Genomic DNA, 25434 nt, shown 5'->3' with positions numbered 1-25434 from the left:
GTGCTTCTTCACTTATTTTGTAATCATTTCTTCGCGTGTATTTTTTTTTCTGTCCCCGTAAAGCAAACGTCATTCGCCCGATCGGGATCCCTCTTCTTCTTAGAAGCCGTACAAGCGTGCGCGCGTTCCCCCGAGCGCGACCGAGGCCGCCGTAATTAAATAACGTCCTGCGGCTGCAACGATTTTATAGGGAGAGATGTCGCGAGGCCCCTTCGGCGATTGCCTTCTACACAACGAGCCGCGATGTCGCCCTGGAAAAAACATTTCGTCGTGTCGCCGGCATTATATTCAGAGTTAGAGGGCATTCAGGGCAGCGTTGTAAGGCGCTCAAGAGTCTCTTAAAGTGCTTCCTTTTTTTTTTGTCATTGCCAGGCTTTGTATACCTTACACTACATGTGCTCTTTGTGGTTGCCAAAGTGCGTGCTTTTTACTGCTAAGGTTGTTTGCACTGCAGGGGAGAGTATAATAGCATCTATCGATAAAATATCTGGTGCCTTTTAAGTATGAGTTGTGTTTTCATAAACTTTAGGCTTTTAGCGCTCCAATTTTTCTACGCGAACGCTGAGGACCGCGAGAAGGGGGGCGGATGGGTGCGGCACTGAGTGTTTTTTCGTAAATTGAAGAGGAGCCATTGAGCTTGCACGAAAGAGTGGAAGCGAGGTCAAGTACCAATATGATTATATGCGCCGATATTTGAAACTTACTATTTACTTTTATTTTTTAGTTTATGTTCGTCTGTAGACTGTAATTTGCTAGCTCTGTTTGTATGCCCTCCTCCCGTGTGCCTGCATCTTCCGGTGTCTGCAACTCGGGAATAGACATAGCGCTGAAAATTGTTGACACACAGCGGTCACGTGTATTTACTGTGAACGAAGTGCTGCTCCATTTGTCTTCTGCTCCGTATACAGTGTTTAGTGTATACGCTATGCTTCTTGATGATCACGGGTGGCTTAGCGGTATGTGCTCATAGAAAGTATACATGACTCGATCGGTTCGCCTTTTCTGTTCACGTTTTGTGGGTTACTCCACGCTCTAAGGCATTTGTGATTTATCTAACTTTATTGCGATCAAAATTATGTAGACACCAGAGGCGCATATTCGCCGTCGCCGTCATTTTCTGTACAAAGTGTAAATGAACAGCATCGACCAGCGCGTCGTGAGGTATATGTATGAGTGAAATCCAGTGAAATCTCGTGAAATGGTGGAATCCCGTGAAATCCCGTGAAATGGTGGAATAAAGGGCCCCAACCGGCTCCGCTGAGCGAAGGAGTATATAAAAGGGTGTCGGTAAAGGGGGGGGGGGGGGGGGTGTCTGCGTCGCTCCCAGTCACTTGCGTTGTCTAGACAGAGATTAGTAGATGTTCCGCACCCTTCCTTGTGCGTCTTGTGCCCAGTCACTTATTTCGTGTTGAGCTGACAGCTCGCAAACCGCTTTGCTCCTTGGATTTGCCGTATTTCCGTATACAACCGCTTTGTAAATTAAGTTGAGTACATCATCAACTTACCTCAAGTGAAAAAAGCATGTGTCAACGCAGCTGCCAGAAACTGAAATCTGCATTTTTTCACTGTTCCGCAAGCCTTCTATCCTCTCGCATGGCACCGTTCACTCTTTCGTTTACGTGAATGTGTGAGGTTTGTCTTTTCCAATGAATTCCGGCGATTGTAGAGTTCGTTAAATGCGTACATCGCTGCAGCCTAAGAATGGAAGAGAGGGAAATACTGATTGAGTTACTGACAGCAGAAAAAGCGCGTTACATATCAAGGCCGTTTGTTCCGAACTGCATTGCAGGCTCCGTCGGGAACACTCCACTCAATTAGGAGTTCGTAAAATATAAAGCAGAAGGAGTGGTGGGAATATGTTTAGGAGGCATGTTTTACGCACTTGATGCGGCTAAATAAAGGTGAAAAAAAGACAAGACGACACAAATTTGTGTATTTGGTTACAAGGACTCGGTCATTCGGTTTTCTTGTGACAGTTTCACTGGATATGTAGCGTTTATTTCTCGAAATTGGTCCTACATAATTGCACCACATTTTTGTTCGAGTATGTGACAGCGTTGTGTGCTTTTAGTTATGCGATTTACTGTACGCAATTCTCACGTAATGGGCGGCAAAGGTCGTCTGAAGACTCTGCGCCAAATCAGTGAATGTATGGAGACTAAGTCGACGAATAAATGCATAAGCATTCAAAACCAGTGAAGAAGATTCTGTCCTCCAGCTGCACTCACTATAAATGTCTTCTAAATTTAATCACTTCTTTACGTTTACCATACGAGGCTATTATCGCCTAAAAGCAGCGTGATAATCTGACTGACGTCCGGCGCTGCCAATGATGCGTGAGGCACCGTGACTTATGCGTGAGGCACCGTGACTTGTGCGTGAGGCACCGTGACGTATGCGTGAGGCACCGTGACTTGGCATTGGCCGTCAGGCGCTGCGCTATTTTCCGAATCCGCTATGCGGCACACGCTTGCACTCTGCGGGCTGAAGAAGACATTGATCCGCGGGTCGGCGCTGGCTAATCCTTTTTCGCGAACTTTTGTGTTATCGGCTTTAAGCCGCTAATGCCGCCGCTGCACTTTCGGCCATGAATGTTTTAGAGGGGGCTCCTCAGGCTGTCTTAGCGCGTTAAACGCGTGAAGGTCTCGGAAGTTTGCTAGGTCTTAAGGGTTTAGCCAGTTCTGTGCGCTCTGCAGTTTAAGCGCTCTTCAACGAGAGGGCAGTTCTAGCATAACAAATGTCTCAGTATGGCGTAGGCGTTCAACATAGAAAGCCTATGCAAGTAAAAAATTGCGTTGGTACCGCTGCCTTGTGCCAGTGCGTGGAAGATATAAAAAGCGTGTCCACGGCCTAAATGGTGTCTGGAAGCTCTTAGACGCCGAAATCGCTGTGAAGGACGCAGTGGTAAGTTTCACTAACGGCGTGCTTTTCCGTGGATGAACTGTGAAGCAGTTTCGACACAGAAGTTGTTCTCTGATAAACTATATTAAGTCGTCTTTTATTTTAATAATGTTTCATCTGTTAGAGGCTTCCTCATTCACACACACACCAATCGCGGCGGCGGCGGCTGCATTTTCGATGGAGGTGGAAATGCTGTAGGCCCGTGTGCTCAGATTTGAGCGCACGTTAAAGAACACCCGGGTGGTCAAAATTTCCGGAGCCCTCCACTACGGCGTCTCCCGTAATCATATGGTGGTTTTGGTACGTTAAAACCCACATATCAATCAATCAATCAATCACACACATTTCCACGTGCACGCACTTACTACCGCGCCCCTCATGATCACCAACTAGCAAAACAGCGAGTTTTAATATTAATGATTAACTCTCTTGTAAACTTCGCCATCATAGGTTCATTCTGCATACAAGAGAAAATGAAGATCAGAGAAAGGTACAGATGTGTCACTCTAAGGCGTTGCGGGCGGTCGCCGCAGGACTCTCTACTCGGGCGTCGTCGAAACCTGTGTTTCTCTTCCATGTGGTTGATGCCTTGCCGGAGGTCTCTGAGTTACGAGTGGTTCTTTTAACATTGTGGACACGTAATCTACAAATACGAGAAACATTGTTCTTTCTCCTCAGTGTTCCTCGAACGTGTAACCACTCCATTCTAGATGCTAGTTTTTCTGGAATACTTCAACAATGAATAGTGGCTCTTGTGCCTGGTGTCGAATCTGTGTCTTCGCGCTAGGCCGCGCCGAGGGTGAGATTGGTTTGTTTTCCAACGCAGCAGTGTTCAATATTGAATGAATGAAGACAACTCTGGGGGCTCGTTTATTTGTTTGACAGAACCATAATGAAAACTATAAGATAATGAAGGTAATTGGGATACAGATGCAGAGAAACTAGAATGAAGGAAAGGACAATTTCTCGCTGACAGGGACCGAATCTGCGTTAGAAACATCTTCTGGCCAACTGGCGCTCACGTGGTAAAAGCTTCGTTCGTGTGATGCGAAGGTCGCAGGTTCGTTTCCTGCCAGCCGCAAGTTGTCTTTTCGTGCACTTCACTTTTGTCACTCATGCATAAGAATTATTACAAAGCACTTAAAAACACAGTACAGTTAACGTTCCCTACACCTTCCTAGGCTCATTGTTTGCTTGTTTTTATTATTTTTAATATTGTTTTTCAATGTTTTGATATCTATTTTCGTTCAACTACATATACATGCCGTGGTGATGGCAAACACGATTACTGGTCAGCGCGAGGGTCTCGCTATATACGGTGAAGAGAGAGAGAGCATTAATAGAACTCCAGCCTATAAATGCCAGGATGGAAGTTCATCTCCCAGACAGCATTTCTGCGAGCCCGTACAGCTTGGATGTTTGTTGTCATTTGAGTGTACGACGCGGCACTTAATTCTAGTCGTCGCAGTAAAGCCATCGTATACCTCGTGAACTGCAGCAATAAGTTTAGCTAAAGAAATAATGTTTAGGCAAAAAAATAAAAAAAAAAATAATGGAATCTATACGGGGATGAACCTTTAGTAAGCCAACTTCCAAGTTGTATACTCAGCATTATATTCATTACTATTCATTGCCTCCCTTGACGGACTGTTATTTCGGATTCGGGCCTCCTCACGTCGCCGGCTGACGCAGTCCCTTTGTGCCACCTATGACGGGAACGCCTATGAAAGCTTTATGAGCGATGACGATTTTGTTTGTGCACTTAAAATACAATAATTTTAGAGTGAAAGCTGTTATGAGATCACAGCTCGGGTCAAGCGCAGTTGTCCGCCACTGCTGCCGCCGCCAGTGTCCGTAACCACAATGCGCGATATTAGGAAAAGAAACCTAGTACCAGTGACACAGTGGGGCTCGAGCCCAACTCCGCTGTGTATCAGCCCAGTACTCTACCACTGAGCTACGCTAGTTCTTGTGACTTGTTGGCAAACTTGACTTAGGCAGACTTGATGTCGGGAAAGCAATCGCGTTAATACGACTTTTAAAACGTTTTAAAACAACGAAATAACAACCAGTCGTCGCACAATGTGAATAGCGTAAAGAGTGGGTCGTCCATATGGCCCAACCCATTACAAAAGCTTGTTCTTGCTCCCCTATTAACTGTGGTGCATACCCACTTCAGGCATTATTTCTCATCGTCGTCAGCCACTGCATTAACATTTGGCACAAAATTCCTTGCAACTGTTTAGCACATATCACGCATCTCTGAAAAATGACGAAAAAAAGCATAGCGAATGCCGGCCTGCTACCCTAAACTTTTTATTGTTTATGCCGTAGCGTGTACCATGCAAGCATGCTTACAGCAGTTACGCAATGAGTGTTTAGAAAAGGCTCCGAAAGGCCCCTCTTCTAGCTTTCGCTGTGACTGTGCTGCGCCTTCCGCGCAGGCCTGGCGTTTTTTTTTTTAGATGCGAAGCGTTTCTTGGCGAACTTTGGCGACTTTGAGCGTATCCTATCTATCTATCTATCTATCTATCTATCTATCTATCTATCTATCTATCTATCTATCTATCTATCTATCTATCTATCTATCTATCTATCTATCTATCTATCTATCTATCTATCTATTTATATCTATCTATTTATATCTATCTCTCTATCTATATATCTATATATCTCTATCTATATATCTGTCTATCTCCATCTATATATGTGTCTATCTCCATCTATATATCTATATATCTCTATCTATCTATCTATCTATCTATCTATCTATCTATCTATCTATCTATCTATCTATCTATCTATCTATCTATCTATCTCTATCTATCTCTGCTTACGTTTGGGTGCTCTCGTGGTCACCTCTTAACTTAGCGTGAACCAAAATTAGAATGTGAGGGTAAAATGGTTTGATGAACATGACGCGCTGGTCAAGACATGAATAATCTCACAATATAGTCGCGTACGTCGTCAAACACATACCCAAGGGCGGGTATGTGCCGCTGGTATGCTGGTATGGGCCACAGGTGATTGACACTTAGTATCTACCAAAGGAACGATGAGAACACGCATGGGCAATTTTAACGCCGTTAAGAAATACCCGAAATCGGTAGCGTCGACACAACGATGACATATAATAAATGTCAGTGTTAAAAAAAAACCTGAAATAGGGAGCGTTGACACCCCGATGAATGCAAATGATGAATTTCAGGGTCTCAGCAGGAATACAACCCAAGCATTTTGCGTGGCAGTCAAGTATTCTACCGCAGAGCTACCCCAGGTCTCGAAACTACTTTTCAAATAGACGCTAGTCTTCGTAAAACGTGAATAGTGGTTGCAGTGCTGCCTACCTAATTTTATAAAAACATGTGCACTCCTTTGATTCAGCCGTCACGTCGGGTTAACGTCAATTGTGGTTAGGCGCTGTGCGATGATGTTGATTTATGTAGCAGTGTCCGAGGCCAGCATCTTCGCGAGCATCAGTGCTTCATATCAGCTTCTGGTGTTGCTAATACGCATGCTCCAGTTGGCATCGTTGCGCAAGTACAAACATCTGGTTATATAACATCTGCAACTCTTCAACATATGTCTGTGCGTGCAACATTCGTACATATACTTAGTCATTTCATGACGTGTCGCTCAATAAAAAAAAAAAACTGCAACTAGGTCACCTTCCCTCCGCCTGCTTCGCATAACGTCGATTCCCACGCACGTGGCTTCTGCCGATTTTTTTTTACTTGTGGCGAATACTGCCTTAACAGTATGTTCCGAATAATGAAATAAGAAATAAAATAACGAATAACAAATAGAAATAAACAAGAAAAAAGCAAATGAATAAGAAGTAGAAGAAAAAAATGATACCGCGTATTTGAATTTGTCTTCGCGTTCGAGAACCCCAGCTGGTCAAACTAAATTCCGACTTCTCCACTACAGCGTTCCTTAAAATCGTATGGGATTTTTCCAACGTCGTACCCCTGTAATTTATTTTCACTTACTATTTCACATACCGTCCACTCATAGTCTACTCCTGGTGCGTGTCTAGTACCTGTAGTCGTATCCACGAATACGAAGCCTGTACAAGAGACTGGAACGTAATTCAGCTTTATACGTGTGCGACGTGTTCACGTGCACAGGCCTACAGCCTGGTTCTTGTGAACGTCAATGGCTTCCCATACGCTGCCTTTGGCTAAGCGCACACTTGGCTAACGAAGCGTTCTTTGGGCGGCCGCTTATTTACGGCTCACAGCTGCGTCGATGCCAATGTCGTGTGTGCAGCCGTGGTGAGATCCATAAATCGAGTCCGCTATCAGACAAAAACCTAACCTCGCGTATCCTGTCTGGTCGCCAGCTTTACCTTCGAGGGCATTTCTTCGCGCACCCGGCTGCGTTTTGAGATTTGTGATCGAGCGGTGACCGGTGAGCGAAAAAAACAAATATATGTATAAGATCTTGGTTTACCGAAGTCACTCGCATGCAGCCGCATTTATTCGCGTTGTACAGCAGTACTGAATATTTCGAGATAAATTTGGGCACTGCATGTAGTCGCTTGTGTTAATTGAACACGTGCCGTTCCACATCATGCAAAGCGACACTGTCGGCGAAAGTGGTCGCCTCAGAGTACCGTATTTACTCGATTGTAACGCGACCCCAATGGTAACACTAAGAGGGAATAATAACATAAGAGGGAATGATGGGTGAGTTGACCGACGTTCATGCGTCGGTCAACTCACCCATCATTCGACGAACCCGGACTTACTGAGACTGAGATAGGACCATGAATTTGAGTTGGAGTGAGTGCGCGGGAGTAATATTTTTGGCGAGTTCCAGTCCGAGGCTGTCTGGTTGAGTAATATATTGTGAGTCTGGAATCAGAATGATCTCCACCTATGGTCCTATATACTCATTTTCAGTATAACTATCAGCCATATATATATATATATATATATATAGATATATAGATAGATAGATAGATAGATAGATAGATAGATAGATAGATAGATAGATAGATAGATAGATATTAGATATATAGCTTCGAAGGTCGCAGGTTCGGTTCCTGCCCACGGCAAGTTATCATCTTCTTCTCACCCACTTTTCTTTCTTTACATTTACTATACAATCTATCTAATAACTTCCCCTATACTTCCCTTGGCATTATTGTCTGTTAGATCTCATTAATATAGTGAGTGTCAAAACTCGAAAAAACGAGCTATCAAGTATACACTTCATTTCCTTTATATATATATAATGTGTGTGTGTGTGTGTGTGTGTGTGTGTGTGTGTGTGTGTGTGTGTGTGTGTGTGTGTGTGTGTGTGTGTTGCCCCACTGTGGTGGTCTAGTGGCTAAGGTACTCGGCTGCTGACCCGCAGGTCGCGGGATCGCATCCCGCCTTCGTCGGCTGCATTTCCGATGAAGGCGGAAATGTTTTAGGCCCTTGTGCTCAGATTTGGGTGCACGTTAAGGAACCCCAGGGGGTGGAAATTTTTGGAGCCCTTCACTATGGTGTCTCTCATAATCACATGGTGGTTTTGGGACGTTAAACCCCTCACATCCTCACATCATTATCATCAATATATATATATATATATATATATATATATATATATATATATATATATATATATATATATATATATATAGGCTTACGTTCGTGAGCCACCTCAATACTGGTCACAGGTGTGTTGATGGAGGGGAGGATGTGACACGACTCCCCATCCTGGCAAGCTCTTCCACGGAAATCTTCGTGTTAACAAAAGTCCCGTGTGGGAGAGAAGTGATAAAGACAACGAACTCAAAAGAAAATTAAAAAAAAGGCTTCTGCCTTCAAATAGTCCTACGCAAGTGCAGAAATAAGAGTAAAATTCTCTCTCTCCTCTCTCTCTTTTTTATTCAGCGGCTGTTACGAGAGCAGAGGAGCTGCCATCGCAGGCAGCGTCACCTCTGAATCGAATTCTTCGCATCGTTTCAGAAATGTATGTGCCGTCGTGATCCATCTCTGAAGTTTTCTCTGAATGAAAATATATTTCTCATTGTGCGTATAACCTCAAACGTTATCACTTGTCGTGTCCATTTTTCGCTTCGGATCTCGTGTAATAAATACAAACGTGAAAACTGTGTGGCATTGTCTGCACTCCTATTGTTCCTTCCCAAGTTCACTGCTCGCTCAATCATAATTTGTGTGTGTTTTGGGGCCGATTCAGCGTTCATATGTTGAACACCTTAAGGGCTCTGCGTTGTAAAAATGTTTAAACTTGTTTTATTGCTCAAATGCACGACAGCCGCAGCTGTCCAGCCTCTTTGCATCGCAAATGGGCATCGTAGAAAAAGACAGCCATTCAGTAATATGCATGCGTGGGCTTCTAAATGCGAATAGTGCGGTGGTGATGAAAAACAACCAAGCAGTTTGTGATCCGGCATAGAATGCGACATTATGCACCTTCCCTTAAGTTGGGCTCGGCTGTCTCCCGTTGAATATTAGACTCCATGAAACAAGAACTGGTAAAAACTTGAGGCATTAAACGCAGGAAGAAACCGTCGCCATTGCTTTTTGAGTTTCTCGCCTCGAAGTTTTCTAGTTTTGTTTCAGCACACACTACAGCCTGCCGAAGCAGTTATACGACCCAGAGGTCGTGAGTTCGATCCCCGTGACGGCAGTTGCATTTACATGGACGTGGGAGGCCTGTGTACATTAAGACATCATTTGACTTACCACAACGCTTAATAGTATTCATAATAATTACAATCCGTAATAACGATGCGTAATCGTATTCTGGTTTTGGCACGTAAATCTTCACAAATTATGAACATTTACATAAAGCAGACCTCTGTACTGCTGCTTCCTTTGAATTACAGCTCGTGGCTTTCATTCCGTCCCCTGGCGATCTCCCTTCGGCAGCATCTGCATGTAAATATGAATTCCCATTATGCACCTCATCACCAGCATAAGTTTTTTTTGTTCAGTTGTTTGGAATAGTGTAATGCGGCAAAGGCTTTCTGACCCCCCGGCTTTGGGCGTAAGGATCGCGCATAAATTATAAATGCAGGCACGCATGCGTTTACGCTTTGTCGGCAGCATGCCAGACACGTAGTACGTTAGCGAAAGCTGACTATGCTGAAATGCATGGCGGCTTAGTAATGTTGCTTTAGACGAGGCTTAATGTCTGGACGCTGTATCGAAACTAGCTGAACTTAACCTAGTTTGTAGCGGCGCTGAATGAAGTTAATACGAGTAAAATCAGATTTGTGCATTCCGCGTTTTCAACAGGAAATACAAAGTCGGTCTGATCGTATCGAAATGCCTGGGGGGCGTCAAAGTGGTGTCTTTCACCACGTGGTTGAGTCTGACACCTTAAGTGTGCCCTGTATATTTTTCGTTGTTTGTCTTCTACATTATAAGGGGTACAAAAGTGGGCCACCTTTTTTTTGTGCGTCTCAAAGGCCGTTTTCAATTTGAAAGATAATCTTAAAGTGTTGCGGATACAAAATACGCTCAAGCTCTTCCGAGATCTGCGTATACCGCGAACAGTAAATGGTGCATATGAATAGATCACTGTTATATCACCGGCACAAGCCTTACTACGTAACAGCAGATGTTAAAATTTTCTATACGCATTATAACAAGTACCATGAAATAAAAAAAAACGGCGCATGACTATGTTGGCTAGCGCAGCGGGCTTTGAAGCGAGGGGTCGCTGGTTCGAATGCCCGGTATGTTGCTCTGAGTGTTTTTCTACTCATTCACTTTGCTTTATGCTTTTTTAACTTATATAAGTACATATACATATCGGGGACATGACGGCGACGACAAAAATTGGCTGAGTGTCCTTTTTTTTCGTCGCAGTAAAAACGGAAAGAAAGGAAGAAAGAATTCTGGGATGAAGCACCGCCGTAATGCGTGTATTCAAATGTAAATTGCAGCGAGTGGCCTCCAGTGGGTGTTGTTTGTGACGCGCGTCCGTCATTTGTTCTCGGATTTAGGCTATTCACTCGCCAAATAAAAACGGACAGACGCTCAGACACTGCGCGCTTTATGACCGTTTCGTTTTCACGAACGACTGTCTCGCTACGTACTGCGCGTGCTCTGACGCGTTTACAATGCACAGCCCAGTCGAGATAGGATCAAAACAAAGATTTCTGGAGCTTCATATTCTGTCTACCCGCGGAGTTCCTTAGGAAGAATGTGACCCGTGACTGGACTTATATCGAATGTCGGGCTTCTCCCCTTGCGCATTCTCGAGCATTTCTATTGCGTTTCCACGCAGCTAGGCGTCGGGAATAGCGTCTCCAAGGCGCACACATCAGTAGTAGAGCTCTACGTGGAATCCACGAGCCGTACGTGGTCAGGAGGCCGAATTTCGCGGTAGAGCATGCACTGCTATGTGCTCTAGGACGTAGCCTGTTGAACTTCATAGTTCAGAAACAAAACCCATGAGCGTCGCGTCACGGCTGTCGTCGGCAGTAATGACTCTCAGCGGTGCTGGCTAACCCTCCTACAGGATTACGCCCGGAGAAAGCCTGAATAAAGTAGACGGAGGAATGGCTTCCACCAATGATGTTTACTGGTGGAACTTTGCACGCCAAACTGTGAGCTTCTGTTTTCAGTCCGCACCGACGGCCAGCCTTTTCTTCAACTTTGACTCGTTTTCTGTTTACATCCCCATGAATAACACCTCGGTTAGAAACTACCAAAAAAATGTCCTTATACTTTCCGCAGTTTCGTTATCTGTTTGCTTCGTCCGCCGCTATTGTACCGTAGTTGCCGTGCTCGGTTGTTGATTCTAAGGTCGCGGGTTCGATTCCGGCCGGTGGGGTCGCATTTTAATGGAGGCCTAGAGGTCTGTGAACATGGCGTGGTCAATACATGTTAAACATCCGATGATGGAAAATTACGATACTATTCACGGCGGTGTGCCTCCTAATTATGTCGTTGCTTTCAAAAGCGCACAATATATATTATTAAAATGTATATATTGCCGAGCGTAATTAGGCCAACAGACAAAGGGGCTTCTGGATTTATGGCGGTTCTGTCGTTGACGTCAACTGTCATACCGCATTCCATAAACATCACTTCATGCATGAATCGAACCCAAAAATCTGCTAATATACAATTTTTTTCCTAATTATGAAATATATGCCGTGATCTAATTTGTTGAGGCGCACGTGTGTCTACCAGTCCTGTGTTGTGTTTTTATATACTATGGGCCTAGCATGTCAGCTTGTCACAAAGAAATGTTAAGTTAGCAGAACACCTCAGAGCCATGCTGTTGCTTTCGTAGCTGGGCATTCATTCTTTGATGTTGATCCCATTATGGCTAATAGTTGAATTCTGTATTTTCTTTCAAATGTCCTGACAAAAACCATGTGGAAGAAACTGAACCAGCTCCTGACTAGAAATGTTATAAGGACAGTACTATGATATTGGGGAGCCAAGATTTAGAGAAAAGGCTACATGCATTCAAACCCTGAAATATACGTTTTCTATAAGAAGTCATCAAGAGTACTGCGATATGTAATCCAGCAACCTAATGTTTTATACGGCTTTTTCGTGCGCTAGATCGACAAATACGTGTAGTTCTTCGAATTTTAAGCTTGTTTTGGGATAGCTATGATGACTTTTTTTTTTACTTTGAAGTGTTCAGCTTAAAGTACACTTCTATTTAAGGACGTTCTGATTTTTTATGCGTTACTTATCGGTTTTATTGCCTCTGCCAATAAAGTAACAAACGATATCACTTTTTCTGTGCTTGTATAAAATAAAAGTATGTTGTGATTAATACGTTATTTCACTTGATTCCCCAACCGAATAACTGAATCGCGCCTTCCCTTTTTTCTAACTTTTACAGGGGCTTTGGGAAGCAGGGATACCAGTGCCAAAGTAAGTATTATTTCTTTCTAGTGCTGTTGCAGTGGATGGTACCAATGTGGCTAATACCTCATTTGTGTATCCTTGCAAAATGACCCATCAAGAACCATGCCTCCTTATAGCCATAAAACTCCGCGGTGATCGCGCCTCCATTGAAGTGGAGTGCGGGATGCCTGTGTACGGGTGAAATGTTTGTGCACTTTAAAAAACTCCAGGTGGTCAACATTTCCGGGGCACACCCCTACGGTGTGTCTCATAATCAATATCGTTGGTCGGTTGCGTAAGACCCGAGGCATAGTTAATGACCACAAAGCCACATATTGATAAAGATGTCTGGTTAATTATCATGATTGAATATATGCGGAAATTAGTCTGAAATCTTGACCTTGTGCAATTTTTGACATTGTGATTTGGTGCTGAAGATCAAAGGTTCAAGCGGAAAAATGATAGTTTTGATAAACAAAATAAAGTATACTCGTGTACTGAAAATTTTACTCGATCGAATACAAAAATATACCACGTGGCATTCCCTCTTGTGCGGTAATTGCAGTGCTCATAACTTTCAGCGTACAAACGATACTTCGCCTCAACGTCGTTCATGACTGCGATAAACAGGTGTAGGGGTTATCGCGCCTGCGGCGACGCACACCTAGCACCATCGTCTCGTCCGTGACGTATTTAAGTGGTAGTGTATGCTACCATTTAATTTGATATGGCTACTTGGTATGGTATATACCATACCGAATAATGTGGTCGCTAGAACACAAAACGGCCCCGCCGCGGTGGTCTAGAGGCTAAGGTACTCGGCTGCTGACCCGCAGGTCGCGGGCTCAAATCCCGGCTGCGGCGGCTGCATTTCCGATGAAGGCGGAAATGTTGTAGGCCCGTGTGCTCAGATTTGGGTGCACGTTAAAGAACCCCAAGTGGTCGAAATGCCCGGAGCCCTCCACCACGGCGTCTCTCATGATCATATGGTGGTTTTGGGACGTTAAACCCCACATATCAATCATTTAATCATCAGAACACAAAACATTGGGAAAGCACTGAAATCCTGGCGTGCATAAGCACCCAAGCTGCCATTTGGCATTTTAAATGCGAAGCAGCTCCTTGACGAGCCTGTGTAATGTTGTCCCTCCGTTCTCACCGCTTCCATCGTAGCAGGTGTTGGCGCGGTGTCACCGCGTGCTCGCCGCGTGTCAGCTCTCTCTCGCTTCGCCTTCTCCGCTGCTCGCAACGCTCGAGCCCACTACTCAGGTGGGCATCAACAAACCCGCGCCACCTCTCTCCATTTGTCGGTGAGAAGAAGCCGCGATCCGGCGGGTGCCCGCGCTGCGCGCGCCTCGAGAATCTCGTGGTGCCGACAATGTGAATAGCGCGCCGCTGCTTGCCGGATGATCGCGCCGACGGGCAGGACTCCGTCGCGGCACGCTTCCCGCTAGTGCGCGCGTACCTTTCCCGGCTGTCTCCGGCATTGTGAGGGCTAGCAAAGCCGATCGCGTTTGCGAATGGCGACGTCAACACCGACGAGGCGTCAGCCAGGGAAGCCGAACGGAAGCGTCGGCAGTGCAAGATCAGTGACACCGACGAGGTGCGAGTCAAGAACACCGATCGCGTTCGAGAATACGGACGGCGCGCGGGTAACACCGACGAGACGGGAGCCAAGGAAGCCGAGTGCAAGGGTCTCCAACGCGTCCAGCCTCCCGTGTTTTTGCGTTTCAAACAAATGTTTACTCGAGTAAACGCTACCGCGAGTTTCGCTTCGCACCGTTCTTCCAGCACCCGCGTCGACGCCCGTTTTGACCGGTTCAGCGCCGTGCGCACCGCTGCTGCTTAGCATCCCATCAGGGTTCTTTTTGGCGAGATGGTCGATAGTTCTTTCTTTTATAAGCGAAGCTCCTTAGGCCCGCACCCCGCCGTCGAATCTCCCTGGTATGGTGCCAGCTGTGGGTTTCCACCTCATGCAAAACGGTAAATGAGCTTTATGAGCGCTGGAACGCGTATGGTGTCTGCACGATACGCAAAGCGCAAGAATACGAACGCATGTGATACAGAGGCAGAATAAGCTCCCTCTCCTTCTTTCTTTGTCTCTTCCCTCTGCCCTCAAACCGGCAAACGCGCCAAAACATCATCCGCCCAGAGGTTGGTGCGTTGCCTGAGCTGGCTGAGTTGTTCCCACCCCACTCTCCATGCTCTCCCCATTGCCTACCCACCCTACCGCCTTCCGGAAAGCAAGATAAGGCATATAGTCGCTTGTGTTTCATTTCTAAGGAGCTTGGCTCATCAGTGGCATTCCTATATGGAACAACGGCTAGTTTTGCATTTTGTGGGCGTCGGTAGTAAATAAGAAAGTACTACTATTTGATAGACGGGAAGAGAAAAGCTGCCTAGCCGGATGTTTTGCTTACCAATCTAAAAATTTAGTTTCGGAATTATTGGAACGATGCGAAGCATTGTTGCTACAAACGTTTGTTTATATACCATTCCTCAATTGGTGATTAGGTAGAACACAAGAAATCATGCGTGAAGGAAAGTGTAAATTTAGGAGCTCGTTCTCTTTGTTAGACAGTATTAATGAGAACTAAGAGATAATATTAAGAAAGCACAGGGGATGTTATTAGAAGCAATTGTAATACAAATGTGAAGAAAGAAAAGTGGACGAAAGAATAACGTGCCTCCAGCAGGGACTGAACCTGCGAACTTGCTTGTTTCTTTATGTGAGCCACAAGCATGTGCTCACACTGTCTTAAAGTGCATCAATATATTTTTATATACTCTGGCTAGGGTTAGGTGGTTTACCCTGTATGGTAAGTAGAGCCAATTATTTCATTGAGAAAGAAAAGTCGCACATTTGAAGCTGTGTTATGATTGGTGAATCTTTTACATGTTGTTACAATTAATTGTTAGGAGACTGCTACCTATACCCTTGTCATCTATACATAAAAACTTGCCATATAATAAAATTAACAAATGAGATTTCATGTTTCGATTCGCAAGATTGGTTTTTCTGACCACCAGGGCACTAGGCAAAGCAGAAATGTCTTTTTAAGTTGTGCACTGCCTTTAGTAAAGACTATACGTAACTGACGTTCTCAGTGCAAGTGTTTTTGCTCAGGTCATTCAGATTTTGCCTATAATTTGCGAGTTCTGTGTGGGCTGTACTATACTGCGATTTCAGTGCATTTTTACGTATAAGTTTTTTTTTCCAGAATTCAAACATAACTTTTTAGAATGCAACATCAATTAAGAACTAAATATTGCCAAATGGTCATATATTTCAGGGTTACTTGAAGAGTTCCTACTTGAAATGCAACATTAGGACTTTCTTCAGTACTTGAAATGCTATATTACATTCTTTAGTACGCCAAAAACTCGTTGGCACTTCAATTTTGTGGTGAAAAAAATGTCTAATCAGAACAAGTTTTGTTGTAATATGCCATTCAATGAAGAGTTTACTTTTTTTTTTCACCAAGGGCAGAATGCCTGAAATTGGATCAATGAAAAATAAATTTCGTAGGTTACACGTTGGGGCAAGAAACATTTGATGCATATTTTAAAATTATGTGTATATGCTATAGAAATTATGCACGCACATTGTCTTCATTGGTGGGTCTGATATAGTCATTACAAGAACAGCGTTGCTCATTATAGAGAGCTAGCTGCCACCAAGGACAAGTGATACAGTGTTAATTACAGCCTAATTTATTGAATCACACATATTTGGGCATGCCTTTGGTGCCAAGTAGGATTAATTATATATTGCCACAGTGCGAAAATTTGTTTTTTCAACTCTGGTTTTGACTTATGTATTATACATACCTGCAACACTTAATTATGTATGTCTAGAATGCAGTAGTTTGCAGTGGTTTCTCCTGGTTTCTCCACAGAAACTGTGATGTTTCTACAGTCACTGAAAAAGGAGTTATTGTGTGTTCTCCCCAATTTGATGGTGTCTGTTTTGCATGCCGGCAATGTTTTAGCCCTGTATTCTATATATAGTGCCGTGGCGGGCTGTTATTACTGCCTTCACCCGCATAAATGCTGCATGCAGCACATCTCAGCCCAAAATTAAAAAAAAGAATACAATGAAAGGTTGCTCACTGTACAGGTTGCCCCTGCTGCACCTTTTTTTTTTCTGTGTACTTGATGGGTGGCCTCGGGTGTCATCGTAATAGTATTAGGCTTGAAAGTAACAACACTTTCAAATATCATGGATGACATGGAAGGTTGCATGGTTGCCGGATGTGCTCGCGAGGCCGTTTTTAAGTGGCAGTAAGGGTAAGGACGAAAAGGCAAACATGCAGCATGTATAAAGGAGTGAATAAGGCAGTTATCAGAAGTCTTGTATTCACATTAGTGGAAAGGGCTTGTGTATATGAATTTAAACATGTTCATATGTCCTCTTAGTCAATAAAAAGCAGACTAAAACGTACGGTCTCGTCTAAGAGCAATACTGTAGCGAAACTGCAAAGAAAGCGCAGCCCTATTTGAGTCTGTATGTTATAGCCACCAACAACTTACTCAATTCAACCGGTGTAGGCTTTAAGGTTGTTGATGCCTTCATAGGTGAAGTACTTTGCATCTTCGAGGGTGTTCTAGAGATGGAGCCGCAATGCGGCGCACTCATTCCAGTTTATTTCCATGCTGTGAGCCGTAGGTGCCCCATAAGCAGTACATAGTATGTCGGTGTTGTCTACACTGAAGAAAAAAAGCTACAGTGTAAATAAGGACCGCAATGTTCTCAGGCCACATAATTTTTTTTTTTTTAGGGGAGAAGCTCCTGAAGCTCCTTATTGTTTAGGGTAGTCTATCTCTCCAATGTAGCCAGCACGCCGTATCCACAGACAGATGGACGGACGGACACTTCGCCCCACTAATCATTTTACTCCACGTATGTGTTTTTTTTTTTTTTGCCTTTTTGCAGTATGCAGCTTTGTCGTGCACAAGCGATGCCACGAGTTCGTCACGTTCAAGTGTCCAGGCAAGGACAAGGGCGTCGACTCGGACGTAAGTAGGCGCATTGAAACTAATTTGTTGTCCCGTTGCTTCAATGCTATAAAGCTGGTTGGAATAAACTGCAGGCAAACAAATGAGTACAATGAATCATGTTCCAGCGGCGTGTGAAGTATACCTAACGCGTAAAAGTGTTTCGTATGTGATATGGATATGTACTCTACAAACGAATTGCTGCAAAATGCTATAAAATCAGGCACGATGTGCGAAATCAAAATACAGCTGATTACTCAGTGGTGAATTACAAGTGGTAACAACAATATAGGAAGGTTAGGTTTATTTCTATGCTGAAGCAAATATGTTGACGTGAACGAAATACTCAAGGCACATTGTATACAAAATATTGACAATCATGAGATGCATCAGCCCGTACTTCCACCGATTTATATCACATAAGTTGTTTGGTTTTTGTTTAAGCAGACATCAAGGAGCACTCCGCGGAACTGAGGTGATAGTGTTTGATAGAGATAAATACAGTGTGACGATTAAAAGGTGCACACAGTATAACGATTAACTTGCAGGGAGTAATGATGTCTGGCACCACAGGTACTGTGCAAACCATACATGCAGCTTGTGGAATGTACAGTAGACTCTCATTTAACGAAACCTGAAGAGACCATGACATTATGTTTCATTTAAGAGGTATTTCATTTGCTGAGAGTTGAACAAGGACGCAGAATACAAGAAAAAAACCATCTTGCCGGAAGCACCTGTTTCGATTAAGCAGCAGTTCAATTCAACAGATTTTCATTTGCCGAGTCTACTGTACCTATTCTAAAGATATTTCAGTTTCTAGAGTTCTTGTGTATGTTGCTTGTGAACAAGGTTTGGCACTGTTGTACTGCTAGGGTATTTGTTTGCTCACTACTTCCTGAGACAGACAAAATGGAAAGTTCAGCATTTGCTGCAAAATTTGTAATCCTTGTACCATTGATGGCTTGTACCTTCTTACATGGAGACGCGTGGGCTAAGTCCTGATACCCAAGTGTAAACATTTAAACTGTAGGTTTTAACTGCTTACAAGGTTATTTATCCACACATAATTATAACAGAAGTTACAACCTGCGAAAATAATATGGCGGCTGATATTAAAAACATTCACATCCTATCACATGCTTTGTGTCTGAGAACCAAGGTTGTGACTGACTTCAAGGTAATACAATCCTCTTTTTTTTTTCTGATGCACTACATAGTACGCCAGAAAATGGGCAATAGTTGAAGGTCTGGTGCACTTAATATGTAGCTTTTTCGCTAATTAGTATACAGGTGGCCATGGTGCAAAGCATAACAGCGTCTCAGCATAATAGCGTAATGTCCACTTGAGATTATATTGCTGTGTGCAGCTATTGATACAGCTTCCAAGAGCAATGTCGGATACGTAACGCATTCCTGCGCAGAGAGAAATGGGCCTAGTAGACTACACACAGAGAGAGAGAGAGAGGGAGAGAGAGAGAGGGGGGTATTTATAGAAAGGCAGGCAGAGAGGTCTGCCTGAGTGACAGCATACTCTAGCCTGCTATACTACACCAAGGGAGGGGAAGTAGGAGCAAAAAAAAACAATGGTATAGAATGGTGAAATAGAGAAATGAGTATATACAATCCTTTCCAGCTGAGAAGAATGTTATAGCTGCGCATATATTCCAGTTGCTCTGAAAACTGGTAGAATAGACATGTTATTTGGCATGTGTCTTTCAGGATGCACGAACAAAGCACCAGTTCGTGCTGCAGACGTACACAAGTCCAACCTTCTGCGACCACTGTGGCTCGCTCTTGTATGGTCTCATCCATCAGGGCTACAAATGCAAAGGTGAGTTTTGTGGGCTTCGGTGTGCCATCTAATAGATCTACTCTGTGTAGCTAGCATGTGTTATTCGGATCCTTTCTGTTTCTGTGCTCCAGCTTCGCTAATGGAATAGTCATGATAACCAGTGCGGTGGCTCAGTCTATATCGATTTAGAATGGCACAACAAAGCAAATGGAAAGGTAAATGATCACAGGAACCCAAGTGCTTGTGTTCATGTGATCATTTATCTTTTTGTTTGCTTTGTAATGCTGTTCTGAATTCATGCATCGGTACTAACTCTCTCAATTGTCAGTGCTGCTCAATTGCTGTAGTATAGTATGTCCCCATACATTATGCATAAATATTTCTTCGAGAAATCACTGCGGTTTTAGTTTCCTGGAGCCTTCGCTCTCTATAGCCTTGGTGTTGCTTTGTGACAATGAACCTAATAAATTCGTAGAAATTAACCTCTCTATTGCTATAATGCCCCCTTTAGGGACATGTACAAGATGGGTTCATTCTAGGTGATCCAGTAAAAACAGACTGGGACTATCCCAGTTCATCGATGGCATTTCACCCTTTTTTCAACTGTGACCAGTCACCTGGCTGCCTCTCTGCACTTTGGCACAATGTTGCAGATGTCAGCACGTATCGCATTAAATGGTAAAACCAATAGCGAGTTCGTTTGCGTGGATGTTTGAAAACATTGGCAAGGAAGACCCACAAAAGAAAAGGAAAGAATTTGTCATTTTGAAAAGCCTTTTTTATTATATTGTCGCGCGGTTAAATTCGAGGTGTCAGTTTGAAAAAAAGAAGCATCATATTCTTACACTCTCTTTCATCACTTATTGCAATCTTAAAATAAAATAAAAATATGGTGCATTGTTTTTTTTTGCAACGTTCAGTGTTGTTCTGCCTCTTCCGATGCTTGTCTACTATCGACAAATACAACATTTATTGTTATCCTTCATGACACCTCCCTATGTATTAACCAGAGTGCATTTAGCGGTTTCATGACAAACATTTGAATAAACCTAAACACACATCCTGCAAACTCGGCTACCAAATGTATTCGATGTTTTATGTTGTCTCATCATGCGGCTCATATGCTTTTTTTGTACCTGCCTCGTTGCGAAGAGCTAGAGCTTGTGAAAGGGCACCTAACAACAATTCGTATTTCTCTTTTACCCAGCGTGCGACATGAATGTACACAAACGGTGCCAAGAGAGTGTGCCGAACCTGTGTGGCTGTGACCACACCGAACGGCGTGGGCGCATTCACCTCAAGGTTTCGGCAACCCCTACGCGGCTTACCTGTGAAGGTACGTTGCGCGTTTGTTACACATGATCTGTTTGAAAAGAGTGGCTGTAAACCAGGCAGTATATTACATATAGCGACTCAATGTGGTGCAAAGACATTAACTAGCTTGGCGTCTTAAACTCGGCTTGTATTCTTTTGCATTTCTGCAGGAATGCATGATGTCCCCCATGTAAACGTCGTGATGTTTACAATACTCTGTATTGAAGGAGTTGATGTAGGCATTTATGATGGGAAAAAAGAAATCTGCAAACATACATCGTCAGCTTCACAACTTAGAGTCTTCTAGTTCTGAGACAACAAAAAAATGCCGCCATATCCACGAAGTGAATGATGATGAGTGGGCGAAGCTCCGGAGGTAAACCTGGTAAACCATGAATCCTCCGTACATTTTGCCCACTCGATTTTATTGCAACGCTCCGCCTAGCGTACGTCGCCGCACTATATCGAACGATGACACGCGCCATATGTGGCATCATTCCTATTTTATAACACCTCGCATCTTTCATAATCAGTTAACTACACGTACCGCCGTCTAGTTTATAACATCTTGCATCTTTTGGACGGACGGACGGATGGAGGGACGGATGGAGGGACGGATGGAGGGACGGATGGATGGATGGATGGATGGATGGATGGATGGATGGACGGATGGATGGACGGATGAACGGATGGATATGGCTGTACCCTTTAGATCGGGCGGTGGCTAGCGTAATACTTAGAACTGAACGAGAGGTGGCTACATACAGGGGACGCACAGCCCACGCCTTAAGGAGCTTCGCTCCTAAAAAGTTTTAAGAAATTCAACGATGGGGCCGAACCGCTCAGCACATGTTAACGCGTTTTAGAAAAATGCCGGAATCCAAAACTTCTTCTGCATCCACAAACTGTTCTGCTTCCACAAACTGGCCTTCTCAACTGCAACACAATCAGTTATAACTGCTCGATACACAACACGTTCTACAAGACACTACTTCACTTCATAAACTATACACAGCCCAATGGCGCACATTTAATACACATATATACACACAAAATGTTATGCTTTGTGGGCAAGTCTATGTTGCAATAAAAAAAATTCTAAGCTCGTCTGCCTACCAAAACATCAGTAATACGCAGCTTTTGCTTGTGGTTGATCTTAAAGGGCCACTCACCAGGCCCCATGCAAAATTTTAGTTAGACAGTGCAAGTTGTTGGGTGTCCGATGAGGAACGTTTTGCCACAAAAATTTTTCGAATTTGTTCGTTACGAGCGGAGAAAACAGGTTTTTTTGAAGCGACGCGAAACGAGGGTGAGAGGAGGCGAGCTTGAAACCCTTGCCGCTCCTCCGCGTAGCCTTCGCAAGCCAAATCTTTTTGCTACCCTCTCCGGCATCCGACCAAGAGGTGGCGTGCGCATGACGCGCCGCACAAGCCCAGCCCCCGAGCACGCGAGCACCGTTGCTTTATTGACCAGCGTTATTCTGTGGCCTTCTGCGATCCAGCAGGCCAAAGAAGCTGCTGAGAGACATGGTCTCTCAACCATCTCCTAGGTGGGAACCCAGCTTGGTAACCTGCAGGAAGTGAATAAAGTTGTTTACTCACTTCTGCCTGTTTCTGCGGGATGGTTTGTAAACGCTGGCTTAGACGCAGTAGAGTACATGAGCACAATGAGTGCGTGAATGCGTAGAAGCGTTCCACGGTAATCGTCTGCTCACTGCGCTGACCAGGGAGACACGGAACGCATGCGCAACCCTGGCACATTAGCCCCGCATTTCGTAGAATTTCATGGAAAAAAATGAAAGAAAAACGCACGCAATTTTTTATTGCGTCTCGTTATTTATTTCAAGTTTTATTCATCTTTTAAAGCAACAAATACATAAACTATGCAGGTCGTGTTAAATAATTTTTGCCATATCACGTGGTATACTGTTGATAACGTCAGAGCAGACTCGTCTACGTAGAGGACCAATGTCACTGCATCGCCGTGTACGTAGGGCCATTCCTATGTCTACGTCATGCCCTCATTCTCTGCACCTGCGCCGGCAGAGGGGAGAGGGAGCAGCCTTCATCTTGAAATTTGACCCATTTCCGCGGCGCCTGGCATTCTAAAGTTTGGAAGACATGATCATGAACGCCTCGTCCACGCATTGCGCTTGTCAGTTCAATATTGTCAAACTTGGTGAGTGGCCCTTTAAGCTTTTGGCACTGAGTGTACACATAATAATGGATAGACAGTTACTTCTAGCAAGCATCGACATGTGTTGATGACTGACTGGTTGGCACACGGTCTCGTGCATATGGGCATCTGTTTTAAATTTTGCTTTTTCTTTGCCACTGTAAGGTCTTTCATGTAGATCTTTTGTTGCGCTAATAAATTGTTCTTGTGCTCGAGTTTTATATTTTTGCATTCCTGCCTTTCACACACGCCGTAGCAGCTTCATGTCTACGCTGCCTTTTTAGACGATGTAGGTTAATGTCAGGGCCAAGGCGACGACAATCCAGCGAAGGCTGCATTTGAAACAGTTGTGTACTGAGGCGTACCTGCAAGTAACCAATCCTAAGTTGTCAAAATTATTTCCAAGTCCCCCACAATAGAATGCGTCATTTTCACAATGCGTTGTTCTTGGGCCATCTGACTCATCTACTTTTTAATGCCTGCATTGTTTGTTCCTTCAATTGAAATCTGCAGAATACAGCAGGTGTTCTGAAAACAAGTTTTGCTGGACATCGCAGTTAACTAACGGCCCCTATCTTTCGCACATTCATCGCTGCACTAACTATTCATGGCAGATTTCACATTCGCTTTGGTTGCTGTGACCTTGCACAGCTTCGCTTATCCGAAAGTTTCAAGTCGCATCAACTTACATGTGGTGATTTTTTTTCAAGTTTAATTCTTTTCCATATATATGCCACAATTTATATACCTCAGCAATCAGCTACGAGTAATGCCTCTGATATCATTCTCAGCACCAATGTCTGTTCGTTTGGTTAGGTCATACTGAACAAGCAGACGACCCGTCGGTCAATTGCCCCTTTCTCGTTTCCCAAGCACGAATGTGTGACACCATTTAGCCTCGATGACAGAGAAGGCGCCTGCGCCTTTTTGTTACTCTAACCGGTGCCTTCGCACCCAGTTTGTTTGTGCGGTGACATGGCGGCCATACTTTGTATTTCTGGGTCAAGAACAGGGAATCCGTGTCTCTAAATCTTTTCTCACGACTCATTTCAGATAAGGCACCTGTCGTACCAAGTAGCTTATCCGTACAAATATTGCGGCATCGTTCATATCGCACGTGCTCTGTTCGAGTACTCAGAGCTCTCCTGTTTTGCGCAGTACGGCAGGCACGCAACCTGATTCCAATGGACCCCAACGGCCTGTCCGATCCTTACGTGAAGCTGAAACTGATCCCCGACATGGGGGATTCGGCCAAGCGGAAGACCAAGACCATCAAGGCCTGCCTCAACCCCGAGTGGAACGAGACACTGATCTTGTGAGCTGTTTCATGAATGCGTAGTTGCAAGCATTCGTGTCATAATTGAGCTTATGCAGCCTAATCCGCACATATATTATTCAGAGTGAGAGAAAAACAAATGTAATTAGTTTGCAATAGTGTAGAATTCCATATAAACTTTTGTACACCAAGTCGATAGTTTGGCGCTATCCCGCTTCGCCGGAAAAAACCTTACGCTTGTGTGAACAAAATGAACAAGGCTGCTGTGTGGGAGCTCAAACGTCTTTTGAAGAATATATTTTACTTTGGCCTGCGCTGAGTTGTCTTCATCCAAGCTTTTGTACAATTTGCTGTATCTTTGGTGCGAATTTCGGCTTGATGGTGGCTTCGGGGCATTACCTTAAACTTACGCTATAAAGGGGGTGTAGTGGTAATACAGGGGATTTCTTTTTGTCGTTATGTGTTATTTTGTGGTATGTAGTTTAGGGCACAGGTTACGTGTGGAGCCCTGTTATACTGAAGGCAGCGTAAACCTCGCTTCAGAAAAACGTCATACCGTACCATTGTGTACTCTTTGATTGCCAAAAAACCTCATGTTTGCCATGGGTGGAATTTCGGCTGTGTTCTTCACTATCGTTGTAAACGCTCACTTTAGGACTTGTAGGCTGCGGCAATGTCCTATTTCTCGGAAGACAGTAGATTCTTGTGTTTCAAGACAATCGCACTTTCACGGCAACAAAACGAGTGCAGAATAAAACTACGACAGCCCACAGCGGGCCGAGTACAGGCGGCGAGTGGTTGAGGGGGAGAGTATGCAATGGCAAGCGATAGTTTCTACTCGCTCGTACTCATACTGCTCCTGCTCCTGATTGCACGGGGAAAAGCCACTTTCTCGGGGTGTTTCACACTGCCCATCTGTGATGTGTTTCAAACCTTCGGGTTCATTGTATACATGCAGGTTTTCCCTTTGATGTTAAGACATTGCAGTGTATTAAAATAGTTATGTATAAATAATAATTTGGTGCATAAGAATACAATGCCATAAATTTTCACTTTATTAAGTACAATGCGAGTACGAAGATCTCCTTAGCGTGGCCTGCATGAACTGATGCCGTTTTGTTCAGCATTCTGTA

General features: G+C 44.1%; 1 protein-coding gene across 2 annotated transcripts in view; it reads left to right on the top strand.

The window, feature by feature from the left end:
- LOC142761641 (protein kinase C, brain isozyme-like) overlaps positions 1-25434 on the top strand; it is a 198248-nt gene that overhangs the window by 120973 nt on the left and 51841 nt on the right. For both annotated transcript variants that reach the window (XM_075869732.1, XM_075869731.1), the window contains exons 2-6: positions 12739-12770; positions 17680-17762; positions 19464-19575; positions 20744-20872; positions 24184-24340. In XM_075869732.1, coding sequence (XP_075725847.1) covers positions 12739-12770; positions 17680-17762; positions 19464-19575; positions 20744-20872; positions 24184-24340 — 513 coding nt within the window. The remainder of the gene's footprint in view (positions 1-12738; positions 12771-17679; positions 17763-19463; positions 19576-20743; positions 20873-24183; positions 24341-25434) is intronic.

Source organism: Rhipicephalus microplus, chromosome 7 (assembly GCF_043290135.1).
Source record: "Rhipicephalus microplus isolate Deutch F79 chromosome 7, USDA_Rmic, whole genome shotgun sequence".
Lineage (NCBI taxonomy): Eukaryota > Metazoa > Arthropoda > Arachnida > Ixodida > Ixodidae > Rhipicephalus > Rhipicephalus microplus.
This window is presented reverse-complemented; position numbering and strand designations above follow the sequence as displayed.